This window comes from Hypanus sabinus, chromosome 3, assembly GCF_030144855.1.
Source record: "Hypanus sabinus isolate sHypSab1 chromosome 3, sHypSab1.hap1, whole genome shotgun sequence".
Lineage (NCBI taxonomy): Eukaryota > Metazoa > Chordata > Chondrichthyes > Myliobatiformes > Dasyatidae > Hypanus > Hypanus sabinus.
Window position 1 is genome coordinate 114,146,523 of NC_082708.1, and position 21,710 is coordinate 114,168,232.

At 38.6% G+C, this 21,710-nt stretch overlaps 1 protein-coding gene across 2 annotated transcripts in view; it reads right to left on the reverse strand.

Moving 5' to 3' along the window:
* The window catches only part of naf1 (nuclear assembly factor 1 homolog (S. cerevisiae)), a 165,967-nt gene that overhangs the window by 73,615 nt on the left and 70,642 nt on the right, over nt 1-21,710 (reverse strand). For both annotated transcript variants that reach the window (XM_059964965.1, XM_059964966.1), the window contains exons 5-6: nt 12,548-12,630; nt 4,927-5,087 (exon numbers count right to left, since the gene is read on the reverse strand). In XM_059964965.1, coding sequence (XP_059820948.1) covers nt 4,927-5,087; nt 12,548-12,630 — 244 coding nt within the window. The remainder of the gene's footprint in view (nt 1-4,926; nt 5,088-12,547; nt 12,631-21,710) is intronic.

Sequence of the window (21,710 nt, forward strand, 5' to 3'; positions counted from 1 at the left end):
TATATCCATGTAATTTTGGTTAATTGGGGCAGCAATTTAATTGGGCCAAAATGTACTGGTCCCAATATACCCCAAATAATCAATTTACTGTACAATAAATAAATAATACTGAAGACATGAATTGTAGAGTCCAGATGAGTAAAGTTGTCCACATAAGTTCAGGAGCCTGAAAGTTGAAAGGCAATAACTATTCTTGAACCTGGTAGTATGGGATCTAAGGCTCCTGTACCTCCTTCTCAATGGTAGTAGTGAGAAGAGAGCATGGCCTGGATGGTGGGGGTCAATGACCAGGCTTCTATTCCTCTTAGTTCAGAGACACAGCAATTACAACTCTTTGGGTAGAGTATTGCACGTTTACAGAAGACAGAAGAAGTTCCTCATTTCAGCCTTAACTGATCGATTCATTACCCTGAGACCATTGCCACCTTGTGCAAGATTCTTTCTCCATGGAAACATCCCTTCTCGACTTCTCTTGTTGGTCTGGCAGAAACTTGTCTGTTTCAAAATAGCACTTCTTATTCCTCTAAGCAAAGGATATTAGCCATTTTCTGTCAAACCTTCTTTGTAGGATAACTCTATCATCACAATCCATCAATATTCCTCATCTTCCTGTGTTTTCTTGGCAGTCCTTCTGATAAAAGTGATCCCACAATGTTCTCGGAGAAGGAGCTTCAAGGAATAGCCATAGATCAACGGTGTGTAACAACTCAGAGAATGGACAGACGGCTGTTGTTCATCAAATACAGTGTGGTGTACGGCACAAACATCCCACCTTTCTATTATATAACTATCCTATTCTTTTCAAGAGCTTGGTTGCAAAAGTTTTTTTTAAATAAAGGTGCAAAGAGAGAGAGCTGCAGGGAGTTATACAGATCAACTTAAGAACCCAGGATTATTTTCCTTACAGTAAAAATCATGCAGTGTTATGTTGATATGTATGAACAAGAAGCTGTCAACAATGGCACTCTGGCGCAGGGTGTATTCAAAGCCAAGTACTAAAGATAAGAGCGTAATGGCCTTGATATTTGATTATGCAACACTGTTTACTTCAGTGCTACGCAAACGAAAGATTTTCTTTCCCCAGTGAAAATTGATAATGACAATTTCCAGGTCACTTGTAGAAATTTAATCAGGCATTTTCTAATTCATGCGGTGCAATCATCATGATGTAACAGAAGCTTTCAGCCAACTGAGGCCATATCAGATCACTCAGAGTAATCCAGTCAGTCTCATTCCTTCACTATGTCCACATACCTTCAGCAAATCCATTTCCCTCTAGTTGCTATCAATTTCCTTCAATACAGCACAGGAACAGACCCTCAGGCCCACCAGGTCTGTTCCAACCACAGTCTGAACTAATCCTGTATCTGCCTGCAAATGGTCTGTGTCCTTCCTTCCTGCTTGTTCCTGTGCCTGTCTAAATACCTCTTAATTCCAGCACTTCCTATGACAAGGTGTTCCATGTACCACCAATCTAAGACTTGCATTTAAAATTTCCTCCTCTATTATTAAAGCCTTACCCTCCAGAACTAGATATTCTCACCCTGCAAGAAAGACCACCTACCCTATCTTTGCCTCTCATGAATTTATATACTTGTGTCGGTTGCTACTCAGCCTTCAATGCTCCAGAAGAAAGTACAGATTAGTAATCATCTCTCCTTTCACCACCCATGTGGGCGGTGAGCTCCTGATCAATTCCACTCAATGCATATAAAAGCTGTCATGTTCACATCACTCATTATGTCTTATCCATAATATCGTCTCTCTTAGCCCTGGCACTATCAATTGACTTTTGCTATTCTACTTTAATGTAAATCTGTCATAATCTTTAATCCACCCCCCCCCCTCCATTAGCATACATTCTGGAAAATAGTAAATAATAATTTCAATAGCAACCAGTCTTCAGATCTGAATGTGGATTGCAGATTAAATTTAAGATGCAGCTCAAAACAATGGTCTTCCTGGAGCTGCAGATTGGGGTTGACTAGAAACCTGCAAGCACCCCATTCACATGAGATGTCTGTGTATGCATGACTAGCACGCATGTTGTGTGTGCTGGTGCGAAGATTTAGGTATTTAAAAAATTATGTGTAACTCAATAGAATTATGAATGCATTGTTTTTATAGAAATTATCCTGTTGTTACCTTTATTATGTAATGTTGGATCCAAGAGCCTCTCTCACACGACTGACTCCAAATACTGTTAAGCTTGTGAGTGCCAAAAAAAGACTTTTACACCTACCAACTGCACATCTCCAATCGCTTCTTTCAGTCCTGTGCAGTGCCCCCCCACCCCACCAGACAGTGATGCAGCCTGTCAGAATGCTCTCCACAGTACATCTATAGAAGGTTTTTAAACACAGAGTAGACACTTATGGCCCTTCAAGCTGCACAGCCCAGCAGTTCCCCGATTTAACCCTGGCTTAATCATGGGACAAATTACAATGACTAATTAACCTACCAACCGGTATGCCTTTGGACTATGGGAGGAAACTGGAGCACCCGGAGAAAACCCACACAGTCACAGGGAGAACGTACCAACTCCTTACAAGTAGCAGCAGGAACTGAACCCGTGTCGCCTGTACTTTAAAGTGCTGTGCTAACCACTACACTACCATGCTGCTCTGTCTTATGGAACATCAATGCTACAAAATGCAGAGCTGTCAGAGATGTCCAACAGATTAGGTTTTGTCAATGACAGCCAAAAAACTGAGCCAATTTTGCAGATGGGTGATCTACAGAACTGGCCAGAAATGAAATAGAAGAAAGCAAGTCCCTGTAGCAGTAGAATTTGACTAGTCCGAAAAGCCCACATGGAAATAACTGCACCTCGTACTGACAACTATCTATCATTAATAGTTACTGGGTTCTGCATTCTCCATTGACAGATACTCCATGAGCTGCTCCATGTTTCCAACAGCTCTGACAGTTCACAGCATGCAAATGCCGATTTCAACCTACACTCACACACACACACACACACACACACACACACACACACGTCTTAGTTTAAATACCCTCATTCAATCTACCAAATGGCTTTAACAACAGCTTATCAACAGTGCAACACTGGTTCGCGCTATTAGAGATACTCATCCCATCTCATCTAAACCTCTCCCCACCCTCTCTACAACCTGAAACTAGTCATTTATAGAGGTGACTAGTGAAGAAGAGAAACTGTGGATATAGTGGATATGGATTTTTGGAAGGATTTCAGTAAGGTCCTGTACTGTGGGTTGTTCAATATGATTAGACCATGTGGAACAGGTGTGATGTCATGACATCAATTGAGACTTGGCTATTGAACACAAAGCAAAGAGTGGAATGGGAATAAACAGATTATTTTCAAGTTGGCAAGCTTTTCCTATTTGGGTACTACAGGGACAATTTTTGAGTCCCAGCTTAATACAATATGTATAAACAATGCTGAGGGGAAGAAATATCATTTTTCCAAGTTTTCTGACATTATTAAACCAGGTGGGGTAAGTAGAGGAGCCTCATGGATACAGGGGAAAGTGATTGAGAATACACCAGATAGAATACAATGTAGAAAAACATAAGGCACTTCATTTTAGGGCAATTAACAAAAAAATGAATTATTTCTGGTCACCATCATTAAACAGTAACTGATTAGGTAATTTTAATGTTCAAAGGGGCTCCAGTGTGTTTGTGTCCACAAGTCATTAAAGACCAACATGCAAGATGTAGAAAATGATTCAATGGGTAAATAGTATGTTCTCCTTTATCGTGAGAGGATTTGAATACAGGGTAAATAAGACTTATTGCAATTGCATAGGACATTGCAAGACTGCGCCTATAGAACTATGTGCAGTTTTGGTTTCCTTATCCAAAAAACAGATGTACCTTGGCTACTGGGAATGTAACAAAGATTCACTTATCTGGTTCAGAGTACTGTGGGATTTCCATACGAGAAGAGATTAAGGAGCTGAAACTACTTCTCCAGTTTAAGAATAAGAGAACAACTCATCAAAATGTATGAAATTAATTGTGTTTGACAGGCTAAATATAGTAAAGCTTTTTTCCCTGCCCATCCAGGACCTGGGGCACTGTTTCAAAATATGAGGGTGGTTAAGATGAGATGAAATCTCTTCAATCAGAGATTGGTGAACTTTAAAGCTCTCTACCTGAAGCTCCCTAGATTCAGTGTCATTGTGTTCATTCAAAAACAGATTGATGGATGACTTATTCTTACTTCTGGCCCTTATAATCTTAAGAAGAGTTTATTTATCTCTAGTGACTTCTGCTCTGGAATTTTCAACTCAACAGTACTGAGTAGTTCAAGATAGAAACCTTCTTGAAAACTTCTCAGAGGCAGTAAGAGAAGGGGAGGACAAACACAGTAATTGTTGTGGGTGCTCATATCTCTCTAAATGGAACAAAGAAGCATTCACTGAACATCTACTTTGAACCTCAAAGTTCATCAACAACAATATATTTATTCAGGTACCCAAAATTAGCCTTCCAACGTATAGTAATCAGTCTAGAAATCTGCTGAGAGAGAATGTATCAAAACATGCTGCAAGCAAAATAATGCTCAATATACAGTCAGCCAGAAGATAACCTTTAAATCAATGGAAACTTTTAGCATTGGATCATATGTTACTTCATACAAAGGTTAAATAAACTTGGAAGAGGAATCCCATGCATAAGTTTCAAATTGTCAGTAAACTATCTGGGTCATTTTTTTATTTAAAGAAGTTAATTTATTTTTTCAATTTGTCTCATAAATATTGTAGAAACAATTTTGTCAGCTAAATAGCATTCTTCACCTTTAAATAATTACAGCTGGACATTATCAAACACCTAGAAAGATACAAAATGAACTGGAAAACAATACTGGTCAGTGGTATTTCCTGCTTTTACCAATTAAGTTCTAAATTGCAAAATGTTTGGTAATTAACTTACTGCTTCAGTTGCTCTGTGAAAACGTACTGTGTGAAGTCTTTCACCATGGGAGCGAAATACAACAAGTCCTTCAGCTCAATCCCCTTTGCAACAATATCTTCAACAGAATTGAATCGTAGAACATAGAACGGATGACAAACTGGACCAAACACTTCAAACACCTGTTAATTAAAAGAAAAACGAAACAAGCTTGTTGTGTTCTTTACAATCCAAACAACAAGTACATGACTAGTGTTAGAGGGAATTATTCAAACAAAAGTTTGTGGGATTGTGGTGGATGAAACATGCAGAAAAATGCAGTAGAATAGCTTCACTTCAAGATATTTTCCCAGCGAGAAAATCAAGACACATTCACATTTCATACCAAACAGATGAAACTTTGAGGTCTTCTTTTCCAAAGTACAAACATATGAATTAAAATTGGAATTGGCCACTTGGTCCTTTGCCATTTAATATGATCATGTGAATATATTAACATAATGCTGTCCAGCACAATCACCTTTCACCCCTTACTTATCAGTATTCTATCCTTAGTTGAAAAATATGTAAAGACTGCATGCTTCAATCAATTTCTCTTCCTCTTCTAAATTCTTAATGAAAACAGCTGAGCTGTCCAACCTTTAGAGAAATTTTTACCCATAAATATTATTCCAATAAATTATCTCAGAATTGCTCACAAAGTATATACATTGTTTCTTAAACATGGTCTCACTGCTGAAATAGAAGCATAATCACTCTTCTTTTGCATAACCACTTGGCAATAAGTGATTACATTTTATTAGTGTTTCTAATTACAATACCTTCACAGTAGCTTTTTGTATATTATGCACAAGGATACCAAACCCCTCTGTATCTCAGAACTATGCAATCTCTCACCATTTAGAGAATATACATTTAAAAATTTTTCCCTTTGCAAAGGAATTTTCCCACATTATACACTGTTTGTCAGTTCTTTGCCCATTCACTCATCCTATGTGTCTTCCTTCATATCCTCCTTGTCCTCTTCATAAATATTTGACTTAAACCCATCTTACAGACCTGCCAATGAGTCTGTTTGCTTCTGCTCACAACGTTTAGGTGTCCAAAGTACAAATAAGCTTGTGGACGGCACTCATAAAAAAGCTCTGTCCTACCTGAAGTACAGCTGTCTGCCACATAACTAATAAATCAATGAAGAACACTAGAACAAAAACACTATCGGTGACATCATAAACAACATTATATAAAATGTGCTAGAAACGGACCTTTTTGGCATTAAATGATTGAAAAAATGACTTAGACCAGGGCAAGACACATTTGTAATCATTTCTTAGCCATATCCGGAATTAGCTGAGAGCCAGATCAGAGGCATTCAGGTCAGGAGATCAAGAATGCAACGAGAGGAGCAGTAATGATCTCCTGAAAGCCATCTCTGGGGCAAAGTGGAGATTCCAGACTAGACTGGAAACATCAAGTGATGCTTGAAAGCCAGAACAAAGTTAAATCTTACAACATAGGGGACAGCAGAGCTTCATTTCCAGATGAGCTCAATGCCTTCTATGCCAGCTTTGATCACCAGAACAGGAAGGAACTATTGCACACCTCAAAGCCTCTTGATGATCCTTCGGTCTCAGTATCTGAAGGTGATGTGCAGGATGCCTTCAAGAGAGTGAATCCCAGGAAACCACCTGGTCCAGACAGAATACTAGACAGAGTACTTGGCTGAGTACTGAAGACCTGCTGACCAAATGGCCGGTCTATTCACAGGTATCTTCAACCTCTCACTCCAGAGGTGTGCGGTACCCAACGTTTCAAGCAAGCTTCAACAGTACCAGTGCCCAATGTCTAAATGACATTCGCCCAGTGGTACTTACATCCACAGTGATCAAATGTTTTGAGATGATGGTGTTGAAGTATATCAGCTCCTGTCTGAGAGGCAACTTGAATGAGCTCCAATTTGCCTACCAAAGCAACAGGTCTGCAGCAGATGCCATCTCATTGGCTCTACACACAACCCTGGAACATCTGGACAGCAAAGATGCATACGTCAGGATGCTCTTCATCGACATTTAACACCATCATCCCCTCTAAGCTAATCGCTAAGTTTCAAGACTTGGATCTCCATACCCCCACATGCAATTGGATCCTGGATTTCCTCACTTGTAAATCACATTCAGTTTCAATTGGCAAAAACACCTCCTCCACAATCCCCATCAGCATGTGTACTTAGACCCTGCTCTACTCGCTTTACACCTGTGACTATGTGGCTAAGTACAACTCCAACACCATATACTAGTTTGCTGATGACACCACCGTTTTGTGTTGTACTTGAGGTGGTGATGGATCAGCCTACAGGAGGGAGACTGAAAATTTAGCTGAGTGGTGTAATAACAACTTCTCACTCAATGTCAATAAGACCAAGGAACTGATTGTAGACCAGGAGAGGAAAACCAGAGGTCCATGAGCCAGAAATCATCTAAGGATCAGAGGTGGAGAGAGTCAGTAATTTTTAATTCCAGGGTGTCACTACCTCAGAGGACTGTTTTGGACCCATCATATACTGTACTGTAAATATAATCCTGAAAAAAGCATGGCAGCGCCTCTATTTCCTCAGGAGTCTGCAGAGATTTGGCATTTCGTCATAAACCTCAGCAATCTTCTATAGATGTGTGGTGGAAAGTGGCTGCATTATGGCCTGGTATGGGAACACTAATGTCTCTGAGCAGAAAATCCTACAAAAGGTTGTGGATTCGGCCCAGTACATCATGGGTAAAACCCTCCCAACCATTGAACACATCTACATGAAAGATTGCTGCAGAAAAGCAGCATCCATCATCAAAGATCCTCACCACCCAGGCCATGCTCTTTTCTCACTGCTGCCATCAGGTAGAAGGTAATGGAGTCTCAGGACTCGCACCAAAAGGTTCAAGATGAGTTACGACCCCTCAACCATCAGGCTCTTGAACAAAATGGGATAACTACACTCATTTTAGGACTCTTTTATAATGTTATTTCATGCTCGTTATTTATTATCTGCACTTGCAGAGTTTGTTTACAGTTCCCGATGTTTACAGTTACTGTTCTATAGATTTGCTAAGTATGCCGACATAAAAAAGAATCTCGGAGTTGTACGTGGTGACATGTATGTACTCTGATAATAAATTTTACTTTGAACTTTGAAATGACATCAATAAGTGAATTTGACTGGAAAGTTCCCATAACTGGGTATCATTCTGTAATCTATCTTAATTGTCCAATTTCGGATAAGGAGTCATGCAATTTCTAGAAAATTAACCAATAGCTGCATTCATTGGAAGAAAGTACTGAAAATTCTTTCATCTATCTCATTTCCATTCTAATTACCATTGATTATCCATTGCTTGTTTAATTACTGCAGGATAATAAGTTGAGTATCTTTGTACTGAACAATAATATAGTTCACATAAAAGTATTATTTACAGTTCAAGAAAGAAAAATGATCTGTAGCAGTAACCAACTTCCAAGACTTTGTTAATCATATGTTTTTTTAAAATGGAAATGTTCAGTATTGGTCTTGCGTCACAATGATTTTAACAGGTAAAGAAAATTCCCTGTGCTGGGCATTGAGATGTGCTGCTTTCTGAATAAAGTTATGCACCTAGAGGTAATAAATGACAAACTTAATAGATATGCTGACTTGACTTGTAACTGAAGGCATCAAGAGATTCATAGCAACATTTTTAATGGATTATTTCATGCACATTCCCTGCCTAGCAGCTTTAAATGGCCACAGAAAGAGATATAGAAATTGACATAAAAGAATTCAGGATTCCTGGAAAAGAATAGTACTGATCACCATGCTCACAAATCATTAAAGAATACATTATATTCCTCAGAGACTCTGCCAAAAACACATAGAACTATGGACGGTAAAAGATAATCCGAAACATTGAGCCCAGCAACAACATATCTAGAGTTCCATTACTTGAGCACATAACCTAAGAAAGGGGGGAATAGGGAAATCACGTTAAAAAAAACTACAGAGCATTTCAAGAGAGGGGGCACCCTGGTAGCACAGTGATTAGAGTGGCACTATTACAACTCGGAGTTCAGTATTCAATTCCAGCATTCTCTGTAAGGAGTATATACATCCTCTCCATGGAATGCATGGGTTTCCTCCGAGTGCTCCGGTTTCCTCCCACAGCCCAAAGAAGTACCGGTTAGTAGGTTAATTAATCATTGCAAGGTAGGCTAGGGTTAAAGTGGTGGGTTGCTGACGATATGGCCCAAAAAGCCGTAAGTGTCTATTCTGCACTGTATCTCAAAAGTGTGTGTGTGTGTGTATGTGTGTGTGTGTTTGTTTGTTTTGCTCGAACTTCCAGCATCTGCAGATTTTCTCTTGTTTATAGTTGATTAGCAAAGTCATTCTCAGGTGTTTTATCATCTCCTGCTTTCTGACTTCTGCAAATACACCTACATTAGCTACATATCAATATTTACTCCATAAAGGAAAAACCCTTAACATCTGCCACATTTCTCATGATTCACACAGAGCATCCTATCTCTTTGTGTCAATTATTTCAATTTATTCCAACATTTACATTTCTATAGAGCAAACAAAAAACATTTCTCAACGCCTTCTGTGGCAGCCAGATATTTTAAAGAATCAAAGTAACAGGGCACCTTTGAAGAGGTATCATATTGCTTATAAAAAGGAATTGATGCTCAGTGGTATTCCTTGTAAACTTTTGTACAAGAACGCAGAGATTCTTTAGGTTTTCCACCAAATTATCTTTGCTATACATCCTGGTAGCTGAGTGTGTTATTATTGTCTTCACTGAATGCCAGATCTCGTATCATTGAATTCAACCCTCAATAAGCATCTGATTCACATTTATCCCTTAAATAGTATACTGTACTACATATACAGGTAGTCCCCGAGTTACGAACGTCCAACTTACGGACAACTCGTACTTATGAACCGAGGAAGGAGAACGCTGTCCGCCATTTTAAGTCGTTGCCATTGACACTGTATTGAGTGCTTAACTTTGTATTTTTGGCTTAAATTTTTCTTAGTAAGATTCACTCTGACCCCACCCCCACCTCCCGTTCCGGTTGGCTGGTGGCGCAGTGAGATCAGCGACTCCGATTCAGTGACAGACTGCTCCCGTGCCAGGTTGATGTCAATAGACAATAGGTGCAGGAGTAGGCCATTCGGCCCTTCTAGCCAGCACCGCCATTCACTGTGATCATGGCTGATCATACACAATCAGTACCCCGTTCCTGCCCTCTCCCCATATCCCTTGACCCCACTATCTATAAGAGCTCTATCTAACTCTCTTGAATGCATCCAGAGATTTGGCCTCCACTGCCTTCTGGGGCAGAGCATTCCACATATCCACCACTCTCTAGGTGAAAAAGTTTTTCCGCATCTCTGTTCTAAATGGCCTACCTCTTATTCTTAAACTGTGGCCTCTAGTTCTGGACTCACCCATCAGTGGGAACATGCTTCCTGCCTCCAGCGTGTCCAATCCTTTAATAATCTTATATGTCTCAATCAGATCCCCTCTCATCCTTCTAAATTCCAGTTTATACAGGCCCAGTCACTCCAATCTTTCAACATATGACAGTACCGCCATTCCGGGAATTAACCTTGTGAACCTACACTGAACTCCCTCAATAGCAAGAATGTCCTTCCTCAAATTTGGAGACCAAAACTGCACACAATACTCCAGGTGGTGTCTCACCAGGGCCCTGTACAGCTGCAGAGGACCTCTTTACTCCTATACTCAATTCCTCTTGTTATAAAGGCCAGCATGCCATTAGCTTTCTTCACTGCCTGCTGTACCTGCATGCTTGCTTTCACTGACTGATGTACAAGAACACCTAGATCTCTTTGTACTTCCCCTTTTCCTAACTTGACTCCATTTAGATAGTAATCTGCCTTCCTGTTCTTGCCACCGAAGTGGATAACCTCACATTTATCCACATTAAACTGCAGCTGCCATACATTTGCCCACTCACCCAACCTGTCCAAGTCACCCTGCATTCTCATAACATCTTCCTGACATTTCACACTGCCACCCAGCTTTGTGTCATCAGCAAATTTGCTAATGTTACTTTTAATCCCTTCACCTAAATCATTAATGTATATTGTAAACAGCTGTGGTCCCAGCACCGAACCTTGTGGTACCCCACTAGTCACAGCCTGCCATTCTGAAAGGGACCCGTTAATCACTACTCTTTGCTTCCTGTCAGCCAGCCAATTCCTGTCGATCCAGTGACTTCTGTACCATCCGTGCCGGGTTGATGTCGCAACTGGACTTCGTAAAAAAAACACTGCCATCTCCAGTTTAAATACCCATGCGGAATATCGTAGAGGATCAAATACCCAAATCCAGCACAGCCCCCACTTGTCCCATTTAGCCTGTCTTAGTGGGGATCCAGGGAATTCAGTGCAGTGGTCCTTAGGACCCAGCAGACCTGAGGAGCTGGCGGAGCTCGGGACCCACCACCCACAGTGTTTCTGTTCCATTGACGAGAAGTAATCGCGATTGAAAATAAAGTGGAAATAATAAAGCATTTGGAAAGAAGTGAAATGCCATTGCTCATTGGAAAAGCGTTAGGCTATAGTCAGTCAACGATCAGAACAATTTTAAAGGATAAAGTGAGAATAATGGAGCATGTGAAACATCCTGCCCTGATGAAAACTACAATTATGACTAAGCAACGCAGTGGTTTAATTATTGGAATACATACATCTGTTAAGTGTTTTATGTGCATAGAAAGGTAAAATATATACTATATACTAAGACAAACGTTTGACGAACTGACGCTAAATAATACCGGATGTACTTGTTCCGGCTTAAGTACAAATCCAACTTAAAGACAGATTCAGGAACGGAACTCGTACGTAACCCAGGGACCGCCTGTAGTTCATATTGACTATAAGCTTTACTGAACTTAGTTACACCTCATTGGACACAATGATGAATCTCACTTGTTTCAGTATTTTCAGTAACAAAAAAGGGTTTCAACAGCTCATTGTAAACTGCATCTAACATTACCATTACACATCCAGTGCTTTATTTTTATTGCCACTCAAGTACCTACTTCCTTCTAATCCACCACTGGCTCTAATCCACTTTGCTATATTAAGCAGCAATTGAAGAACTATACCCACCTCTGACCATGCTGTAGTCAACACTTTCATTCATTATTGCTGACAGTTCTTAACTATCTAACAGTATTGAATAATGACTAGTATCATTACTTAATCAGCTGCATTCAGCATAAAATACGAGTAGGAAATAAACAGGACATAATAACCCTCACTTTATCATACTCAATTCAGCAATAAATGAATGAAGTCAGCCTAGAATCCAACCTTTCAAGTCACCAAGATAAATAGCATTTTCAAACCTTTGTTCTGGTAGTGTTGCCTTAACCAAGGCAAAGAAAAAAAAAATTGATCAGCAACAATCATCCTTAAATTTAAATTAAGCTTCTGGTGACTGCAGCTTCTACTTCTGACAAATTCAATGTGAGATTCTTTTCCTCAGCAAAATTTAAGGAATTGTATAATTGAAACATTTGAAAATCCAGAAACAGTTTCATAAATTGTCATGCCTTATCAAATGTTAATTATTCTTATGTGAATTACCTGCCCAACTGAATTCCTGTTCTTTCTGAAAAGGATAGTTTCTTCATTCACTGGTGGCACATCCTTTAATGATTCCACAATTACTGTAAATAAAAAGACATATCCAGGACCAACATTAAAATTTTCACATACAAAATAAATTCCACATTACAATGCACTTGGAAGCAAAACACACTTGAGAATTTCAACATATAGAAGCTTTTTTAAACTGAATTTTTATTATAAATAAAATCTGAAATCTTAAAAGATCAAGTTTGTTTCTCTCTGCAAAGATTGTGCCTGACCTGCTAAGTACTTTTAGGAAGTTCTGTTTTTATTTCCAGGTTTCCGCTTGAAAATCTGTCTGTGGCAGCAATAAAATCAGCAAATGGCTCAGTAAGGAACCTTAGTACTAACATGTATCTGATTATTCACTAGTATCAGTGTGTTCCAGATATTAGGCAGTGACATCAGTGGAATGGAAATTTCATGCCATAAGGTTTATTTGATACATTCTGTTCAAATATTCCATAAGTTAAAATTAGATGAGTAAATGGATTGGATTTTATCAACAGTGGTTTTGATCTTATGTAATTGAAATAACCAAGGCAAGGACTGCTCTAGTTTGATGATGGTTTTAATACTTTGGTGTGCAATTACTGAAGGAAAAAATAATTCTAAGAATTAGACACAAGGCAAAAATCTTGCCATGATATACAATATTGTCCCAATATAATGGGATAATTCAGCACATAGCATAATATCAAAGAAGTAAATTTCAGAAGTCTTAGCAAAATTTTAACGATTGTACAAATTTCATTCAATATACCTTTTAACAGTGGTTCAACTATTAATCTTAATGGTCCTGAAGAACCATCCTGAAGATGGGTGAGGGAAAATCATTCGATAGTAACATAAGACCTAAATGTGTTTCAACATTAAATTCAACTTTTACAAACCAGTAGCATATCCAGTATCCCTGCCTTGATTTCTGCAAGAATATCTGCACCTAATCAATAGCCATCAACATCTTTTCATTAATCTTAAAACACCCTTGCTTTAATAGTGCTTTGGGTGAGAGGCAGCTGCTCCAGATTTAGACAAAACTCTTTCAGAATCAACCCAGGAAAGGCAAGAATCACTTTGTGGAAATAGCAATGATGTTAAGTCACTCTTGGGTAAATAGATTTGTGCAACTTCTTTGATCAATGCTACTGCTGATGTAACTGGGCCGCCAAAATGGAGACCTGGGCACAATGGATTGACTGAGAATATTAATCAACAATAAAAATGCGACCAGTTACAAAAGTATATGCCAAGCTATTTGACTGTACTAAAATCCTTCTGAGAAAGAATTCTACTGCTTTAACTAATCTGGCCTATGTGTTACTCCCAGCTCCCCAATGAGTAAGTCTTATCTGGTCTCTTAACTACTATAAGCTATCCTGCAGATAGCAGCAATAAATAACCACCTTAAAGACAACTGTGAACAGCAATAATGTTAGCCTTGCTGAGAACACAGTTTCTGTAACCAAGCTTGTCAACATCAGCTTTTTTAAAAAAAATCAATATAAATAGCAATCTGTGTGAAATGTTTACAACACGTGGGCCAAAACAGCAGGATACTTGATTTAACTTGATAAAAACAAAAGCAAATTTTGGCATTCAATTCCTTGAAATTTTCTTTGAAATATTTTCCAGTTACACTACAACTCCTGGCTTCTTTTCAACTTCAGGTCCAGACATGATTCTTACAATTTTTAATCACAAGTATTTTTTTATTGTTTGCCTCTACCTATTGCTTTTCATTCAGATTTTCTTCATTTTTTTAAAATATCACTGTATAATTTTATATTGTTGTGAAGTAACTTTTTATTTATTGTCTAAATGATATGATGGTGAGAAAAAATACAGTGTGCCAGATATTATTGAAATAATGTATTTTTGAGCCTATTCAAAAGAAACAGTGCAGGGTTAAATAAACAAAGCAAAATAAACAATAAAAAATGAGTCTGCCACTCATTGAAACACCATCAGAATAAAGACTTCAAAACTAGTATGTCAAAAGGAAAGTCCATATTTGTGCATTTTAAGTAAAACTGATGTTTAAAAGAAAAAGAATTCAACCCTACAGAAGTGATGTATTTTAATGAATGACATTGGCATTTTAGTATTAATCTTCAATAAAACACCCTCTTATTTATGTTGCATTACTGACCCAGACTGCTGTGTTGGCTGGAGTCAGGGTTTATACTTTGGCTTTTGGTTGGATCACTCAAGACAAACAGGTCAAATGGTAGAGGCCAGACCAAGAGTGGTCCACCAGTCCTCCAAGTTTGGGGGTTCAGCTCAGGGCTAACAGCTCTGACTGGCAACACAAAATTGTTACAGGAACAGCAATTAAGAAACCTTTTACATCTGAGTGTGACGGTATTACTAAATCTCCCCCAGGAACTTGCATAGCTGACAGTAGTGAAAAACGAGAGGAAGCTATTGCCACGCTGAAGGAAGCCCTGAGCACTGCCAGAGATGGACCTTCATTACTGCCCCAAATACCAGCAGCATAACATGAAGTATGACTCATTTTGAAAGCCTACTGAATTGCAAGATAACTGTGAAGGATACCCATGAGCTTAAGTAAATGGAATCAGAATGGCGGTAAGTTCAGGAATAGTGTGTCATTCCTGCAGATGTCCATGCATCTCTGTCTACACATCACCGAAGATCTCACCTGGACTGTACAGACTGGCTGTGTGGCAAAAAAAGCACAACAGCGTCTCTTCCACCTCAAGTTCGGCATGAGCCAACAAATCCTCAAGACCTTCTACAGGGGTACCATTGAGGGCATCCTGATTGGTTGTATTGCTGCCTGGTATGGACAGCCCAGAACATCTTTGAATGTGAACTTCCCTCCACTGAGGACATTTACAGCAATAGGGTGTGTAAAGAACGCCTGGAAGATCATCGGAAACACCAGTCACCCCAACTATAAACTATCACAGATGCTTCCATATGGCAAACGGTACCACAGCATTAAAGACAGGACCAACAGGCTATGGGACAGCTTTGTTCTAAAAGCCATTAAACTTTTAAATTCACGTCTGTACATTGTGACGATGTCATAACGCAAAGATGCTTACTCCCTCATGTTGCGAGTTGGATGTATGATTTAAATAAATTCAAATGCCATGCTTGCCCTATGAGTTCACATTGCAGTGGACAAATAAAAGCAAATCGCAGCCCATCTAAACAAGTAGTAGATTTTTCAAGCTCAGTATCATGCTGAAAATGCAACTATTCAACAGAGTGCACTGTACTCAAACTGCCCCTGATAGATCTGTGGTTTGCAAATACATAGAGTCGTATTTAAATTTCTGTTATATGTCAGTGCTCATTACCATCTGGAAAACAAAGTAAAATGTAATAACTATAAATAAGTAACAGCTGACATATGGCAGTGCAGATAATGTACCTAAGGGCCTAAATGCCCTTGTCATTGAAAAGCAACATGGAGGTGCAGCAAGCAATTAAGATAGCCATTGTATGTTGCTTCTATTACAAGAGGATTGAATAAAGGAGTGCCACTGTTTTACTGAAATTATACAGGGCTTCTTGTGACCAAAGATCAAAAAAGCTGTATTTACCAGAGTGCAGAAAGCATTCCCAAGACTGGATGCGGGTATGGAAAGTTTGCTGTAATGACTAAGAATACTAGGCCTATAGTTATAGAGTTATAGAAAAGTACAGCACAGAAACAGGCCTTTTGGCCCATCAAGTCCATGCGAAACTATGTTCTCCACATTTTAGAAGCGATCTCATTGAAACCTTCTTTCAAAGAACAAGAACTCCACCAAAGAAGTTTACAATAAGAGCCACAATCTCAGAATAAAGGGTATGATTTTTAAGAATGAGATTTGAAGTAATGTCTTCATGCATAGAGTGCTGACACTTTGGTTCTCCCAGCCCCCGAGGGCCACAGGAGACTTTGTTCAAAAGACAGACTAATGGATTTTCGGTTATTAAGGAATATCATCAACAAGGACAGTGCAGGAAAAAGGGGCATCAGATACAAGAAAGGCATAAACAGCAACCCACCATTTAACTGCATGAATTCAAACTCAAGGCCCTTCGGTGCTGCTTAATACATTAGACCAGGATTTCTCAACCGGGATTCTGCGGAACCCTAGGGTACCAGGTGAGGTCACTAGGGGTTCCACAAGAAATCGAGATTCAAAAAAAAAACATCTTTTTTTGAATTGAGTGCAAGTGAGCGCTCGTAGTGGTGGGTAGTGACCAAGCAGCCCCGTTAGCAATCTCAGCCCATTATGGCAGTGCACAGTAGGACCATGTTTATTCTCAGTTTTTGACGTGAGGTAGGGGAGGCCATTGATAACTGGTGAGCACTGTATTGCATGGAGGGGAAGACGGTACACTGATGAGGAGCACAGTATTGCTCGGAGAGCAGGATAGTAGACTGATGAGGAGCATGAAAAGCTTTTTCTGAGTATTGAATAGACTCACCCAACTTGGGATGTGATATCAGCCTTTCTCTCAAGAATTACCTCCCCCAACTTTCCCTTTCGCGCCATTAACTGACTCACAGCAGCAAACAAACTCTACAGGTGTAGTAGAAAATTGGAAGGAAACTTTCATTCTAAAGAAGAATTCTTATGCAACGCAACTCAGCTGCTGGCCTGCCACTGTGCAGTTGTTGTAAACATTGCAGAAGGTGGATTGTATTGGTTAGAAGTGAATTGTATTGTGAGGTTTTCATATTTTTTGCTGTTTTCTCCATTGTTATTTATTATACATTAACGATGAAGAATTACAATTTTCTAAGTCATTCCACTGCACTAGTGCAACAACGGACACAAACAAATTCCATCTTTACAATGGAAGTTACATATCAGTGTGTTTTACATGGACTGGTGATCCAGGTTGTCCTATTCCATGGTGCCTTGTCTGTGGCAAAAAACACAGAAATGCAGCAAAGGCTCCAGCAAAAATTGAAAAGACACTTAACTACAAATCACAGCCATATGACATGTATGCATGCTGATTATTCTAAATGGCTATTGGAATCCCAAAACCACAGAATAAAGCTTTTGTTGATAAAGTCCCGGTTAGTAAGATGATTCAGGGAGCAAGTTAATTAGTAGCAGACTTATTACCCAGAAAAGGAAAGGTCACACAATTGACAAGAACATAATAATGCCAGCATGCAAAATTATAGTAGATAAAATGCTTGGACAAGATGCAGTACAAGAAATTGAAAAGGTTTCACTCTCAAACAGTATGATAAGTCGACGTATTGACGACATGTCACATGCTGTTGAAGAGGCTTTGTGAGATAAACTGGAAAACAACAGTTTCTCTATCTAGTTGATGAGTCAACAAATTTCATCAATAAATGTCATGTTGTAGCATTTGTAAACCAGTAATTTAACAGAAATTTATGTATGCATTATGAATCTTTAAAATTTATGGAAGGGAGGGAAAGATTAATTTCAAGAAAGATAACCCAAGCTTAACTACCTGCTTTGTTCAAGAAAGGATGGCTAAAAAATACATTCCCTACTCAAAAACATTGATAATTATTTTTTGATTATTATATCTACAACTTACTGATCACACTAACGTACCATGAGCTGTAGATATAATAATTTTTACTCCGGGGTTTCCTGAGACTTCAAAAATATTTTAAAAGGTCCTCCAGGGCAAAAAGGTTGAGAAAGGCTGCATTTAACCAATCATACCCTCAACATCACTCCTCTATTGGCCTGGACACTCCTCTGAAATGCCAGCTACTAATGCGTTTGGTGTACTTGCGAATTTTGTGCTTGTGGTGTGACTGAACCTACACAAGCACATAAGCAGTGGATATCTCCCTCAAATCTTTAATTCAGGGGCTGCACCACGAACCATACCTGGTCACATCTGAATAGAGAATTCAAAGTCAGCACAAAGCTGGCATGATCCATATCACTAAGCTAGCAAGAGTCAGCAGGAAATTAAATCTCTTCAAAGCTCATGTCATACTTCCAACCTGTGATGAAGAGGATAAAGACTTCTGGGAGCATGGACAATAGCTATTCAAGCACAGGAATGGAGCTGTGGCAAAGTTGCTCTAGAGCACACAGTAATTAAGAGGAGAGTTAACAGCAAAAGTCTAATTATACAATCTGGTCCGCTGCATATGCAAACCTGGGTAAAAAATTCATCCATGGGCAAGAGTGGATTAGCTCCTTTGGACCTAAACTAGATGGAACGTAGTGGTTTTATGTTAAAGTGCAGGAAGTAAAAGAGAACTGGCAATGCAAGGCAATGGGATCTACTAACTGCACAACTCAGCCATCCTGGAAATCTTGAGAGAACAACAAGAAGTTACTTCAGAAGATTATTTTATCGTATTGGTATTGAGATTTAAAATAGTCAAAGAATTTGCAAACTGATGTCTTCTAAGAAATATGATGCATTCCATTTCAGAGAATTTTGTCAAACTATTCATTGAAAATCATTGATCCTTGAAATTATTGTTAAACACTGCATTCTTTATCAGCAACACAATACATTTATGATACCACTGACAACATACTATTGAGCTATCTTTTAAATGAAGGTTTAATGAGATTGAATTTACAATGTATGTTCAGATGAAGCACAGATGAGTGTTAATTGGCTGAAATAAAAATCTCCATCGGTTGACATTTGCTCTGAGAGCAATCATTTTGAACTTGCTTGTAAGGTCTGTTAAACAATATGTTTTACATGTCAAATATACATGCTGGCTTTTTGCACCTTATTTCGCTAAATTTTAACTGGTTAAGAAAGACAACCTGTCCTGACATCCCTATTAAATTCAATACATACTTCTTTTTTGCTGTTGAATGTAAATATAAAGATCATAATTTTGTTCATTTTATTTCATAGCCATTGAGACTTACAGCACTGAGTCTGGCAAAGCATAGCATGAAAAATTTCAGAATCAGAATCAGGTTTAATATCACTGGCATATGTTGTGAAATTTGTTATTTTGTGGCAAGAGTACATCACAATATGTATCAAAACACTAAATTACAGTAAGTATATATAAAAAATAAATTAAGTTAGTGCAAGGAGAGGAAAAAGTAGTTAGGTAGTGTCATGGATCCATTTCCCATTCAGAAATCTGATGGCAGAGAGGAAGAAGCTGAAACAATAAGTGCATGTCTTCATGCTCCTGCAACTCCTCCCTGATGATAGCAATGAGAAGAGGGAAATTCCTGAGTGATGGGGGACATTAATGATGGATATCCCTTTTTTGAGGCATCACCCTTTAAAGTATCCTCAATACTAGGGAGGATAGTGCCCACAATGACACTACAACTGGATTTACAAATTTCTTCAGCTTCTTCCAATGCTATTCAGTGGCCCCTCCATACCAGACAGTGATGCAACCAGTTAGAATGCTCTCCAGGGTACATCTCTGAAAATTTGTGAGCATCTTTGGTTACATACCAAATCTCCTCAAACTCCTAATGAAATATAGCCGCTGTCTAACTTCTTTGTAATTGCATACATATGTCAGACCTAGGATAGATCTTCAGAGTAGTTGACACCCAGGAACTTGAAAGCTCACACCCTTTCCACTGCTTATCCCTCAATGAGGGCTGGTCAGTGTTCCCTGTCTTCCTCTTCCTGAAATCCACAATTCCTTAGTTTTACTACCACTGAGTAAAAGGCTGTTGTTGCGACACCACTCAACCAGCTGATCCATCTTGCTCCTGTACATCTTCTTGTCACCATCCAAAGTCCTACCAACAATAGTTGTGTCATTGGCAAATTTATAGATGACATCTGAGCTGTGCCTAGCCACACAGTCGTGTGTGTAGAGCAGGGTTCCCAACCTTTTTAAGCCATTGGCCATTTCCATTAAGCAAGGGGTCTGTGGACCCCAGGTTAAGAACCCCTGATGTAGAAAGAGTAGAGCAGTTTTCACCTTAAAGGAGAAAAATAGTCCAAATAGGAAAATAATTTTACAAGACCTAAACTAGAAATGCATATTAATTCCAATATGTTAACACATGGTGACATTTATATTAGAAACGGTCTTAAATGTACATACCACCCACCGTTTACTCAGATATACAGGGATAGAGTTTTGGAGAATGTTAATGATGCCAGTTGATGAAATATGTTGAAAACTCAATGTTATTAAAGCATAAAAATACTAACTGCACAAGAAGCACAGGCTTACACAAAAGTAAAACCTGAAGGAAAAATACATCATACAAAATGCTAACCTTCGTCATTTCACCAGAAATAGTTCTAACAATACAAATCCCCTTGTTTCCCTGACAATTAAATCAATGTTGAATCTCCAAAAGGCTTCCATTCTTTACACGAAAAGCACTTTGTTTTTATAACCTATTTATAAATTATAAACTATACATTGTAAAATTCCAGATTCCACAAAAATAAGCTGATAAATACTTATCTGCTTTTGAATATGATATTTAAGACATCAGCAACAACGAAACTTATCTGAACCAATACCTACATTAATTATACCACTTCTTTTGCTTTTTTTGTTTTTCATTGTCCTTAACGGTCATAAACCGTTCTTGACAAAATTCAAAACTATTTTACTCTTCCTATTGATACTATGTTGTTTTTACCTCAAAATTTAAAGTAAAAGTGGAGTCTAAGAACACAAGTTAACAAAAGCAAAGAGAATCACAAGATATGGAATCAATCACATAGAAGAATTTCATAATTAAGTTTCAGTCAGCTCCAAGTAAAGCAATCCAGTCGGTCTTAGTTACATACTGTATTTATTCATCATGGACCAGCAAATTATTCTTTTTCAAGTGTCTATCTAATCCACTTGTGTGGCTTGAATAATTCTATTTCCACCACTCCTACTGGCACATGGTAACCACCAATAACCTGAACTTCCTGACTGATAACTACATGGAAAGTGAAGAGTTTCCCTTAAGCTAGGCTGTCAAAATCATTAAAGATTTTCTTGTAAGGAGAACAAGTCCAGTTTTTCTGGTCTAACAGTTGAAATCCCTTGTCACTGGCCACAATGTAGAAAATACTTTCTGTACCCTCTATTATTCTTGCTTAAGTATGGTGTTCAGGATTGCAAGCAAGAGGCCAAATGCATGTTCAACATAACCACTCTGCTGAGAATATTTAC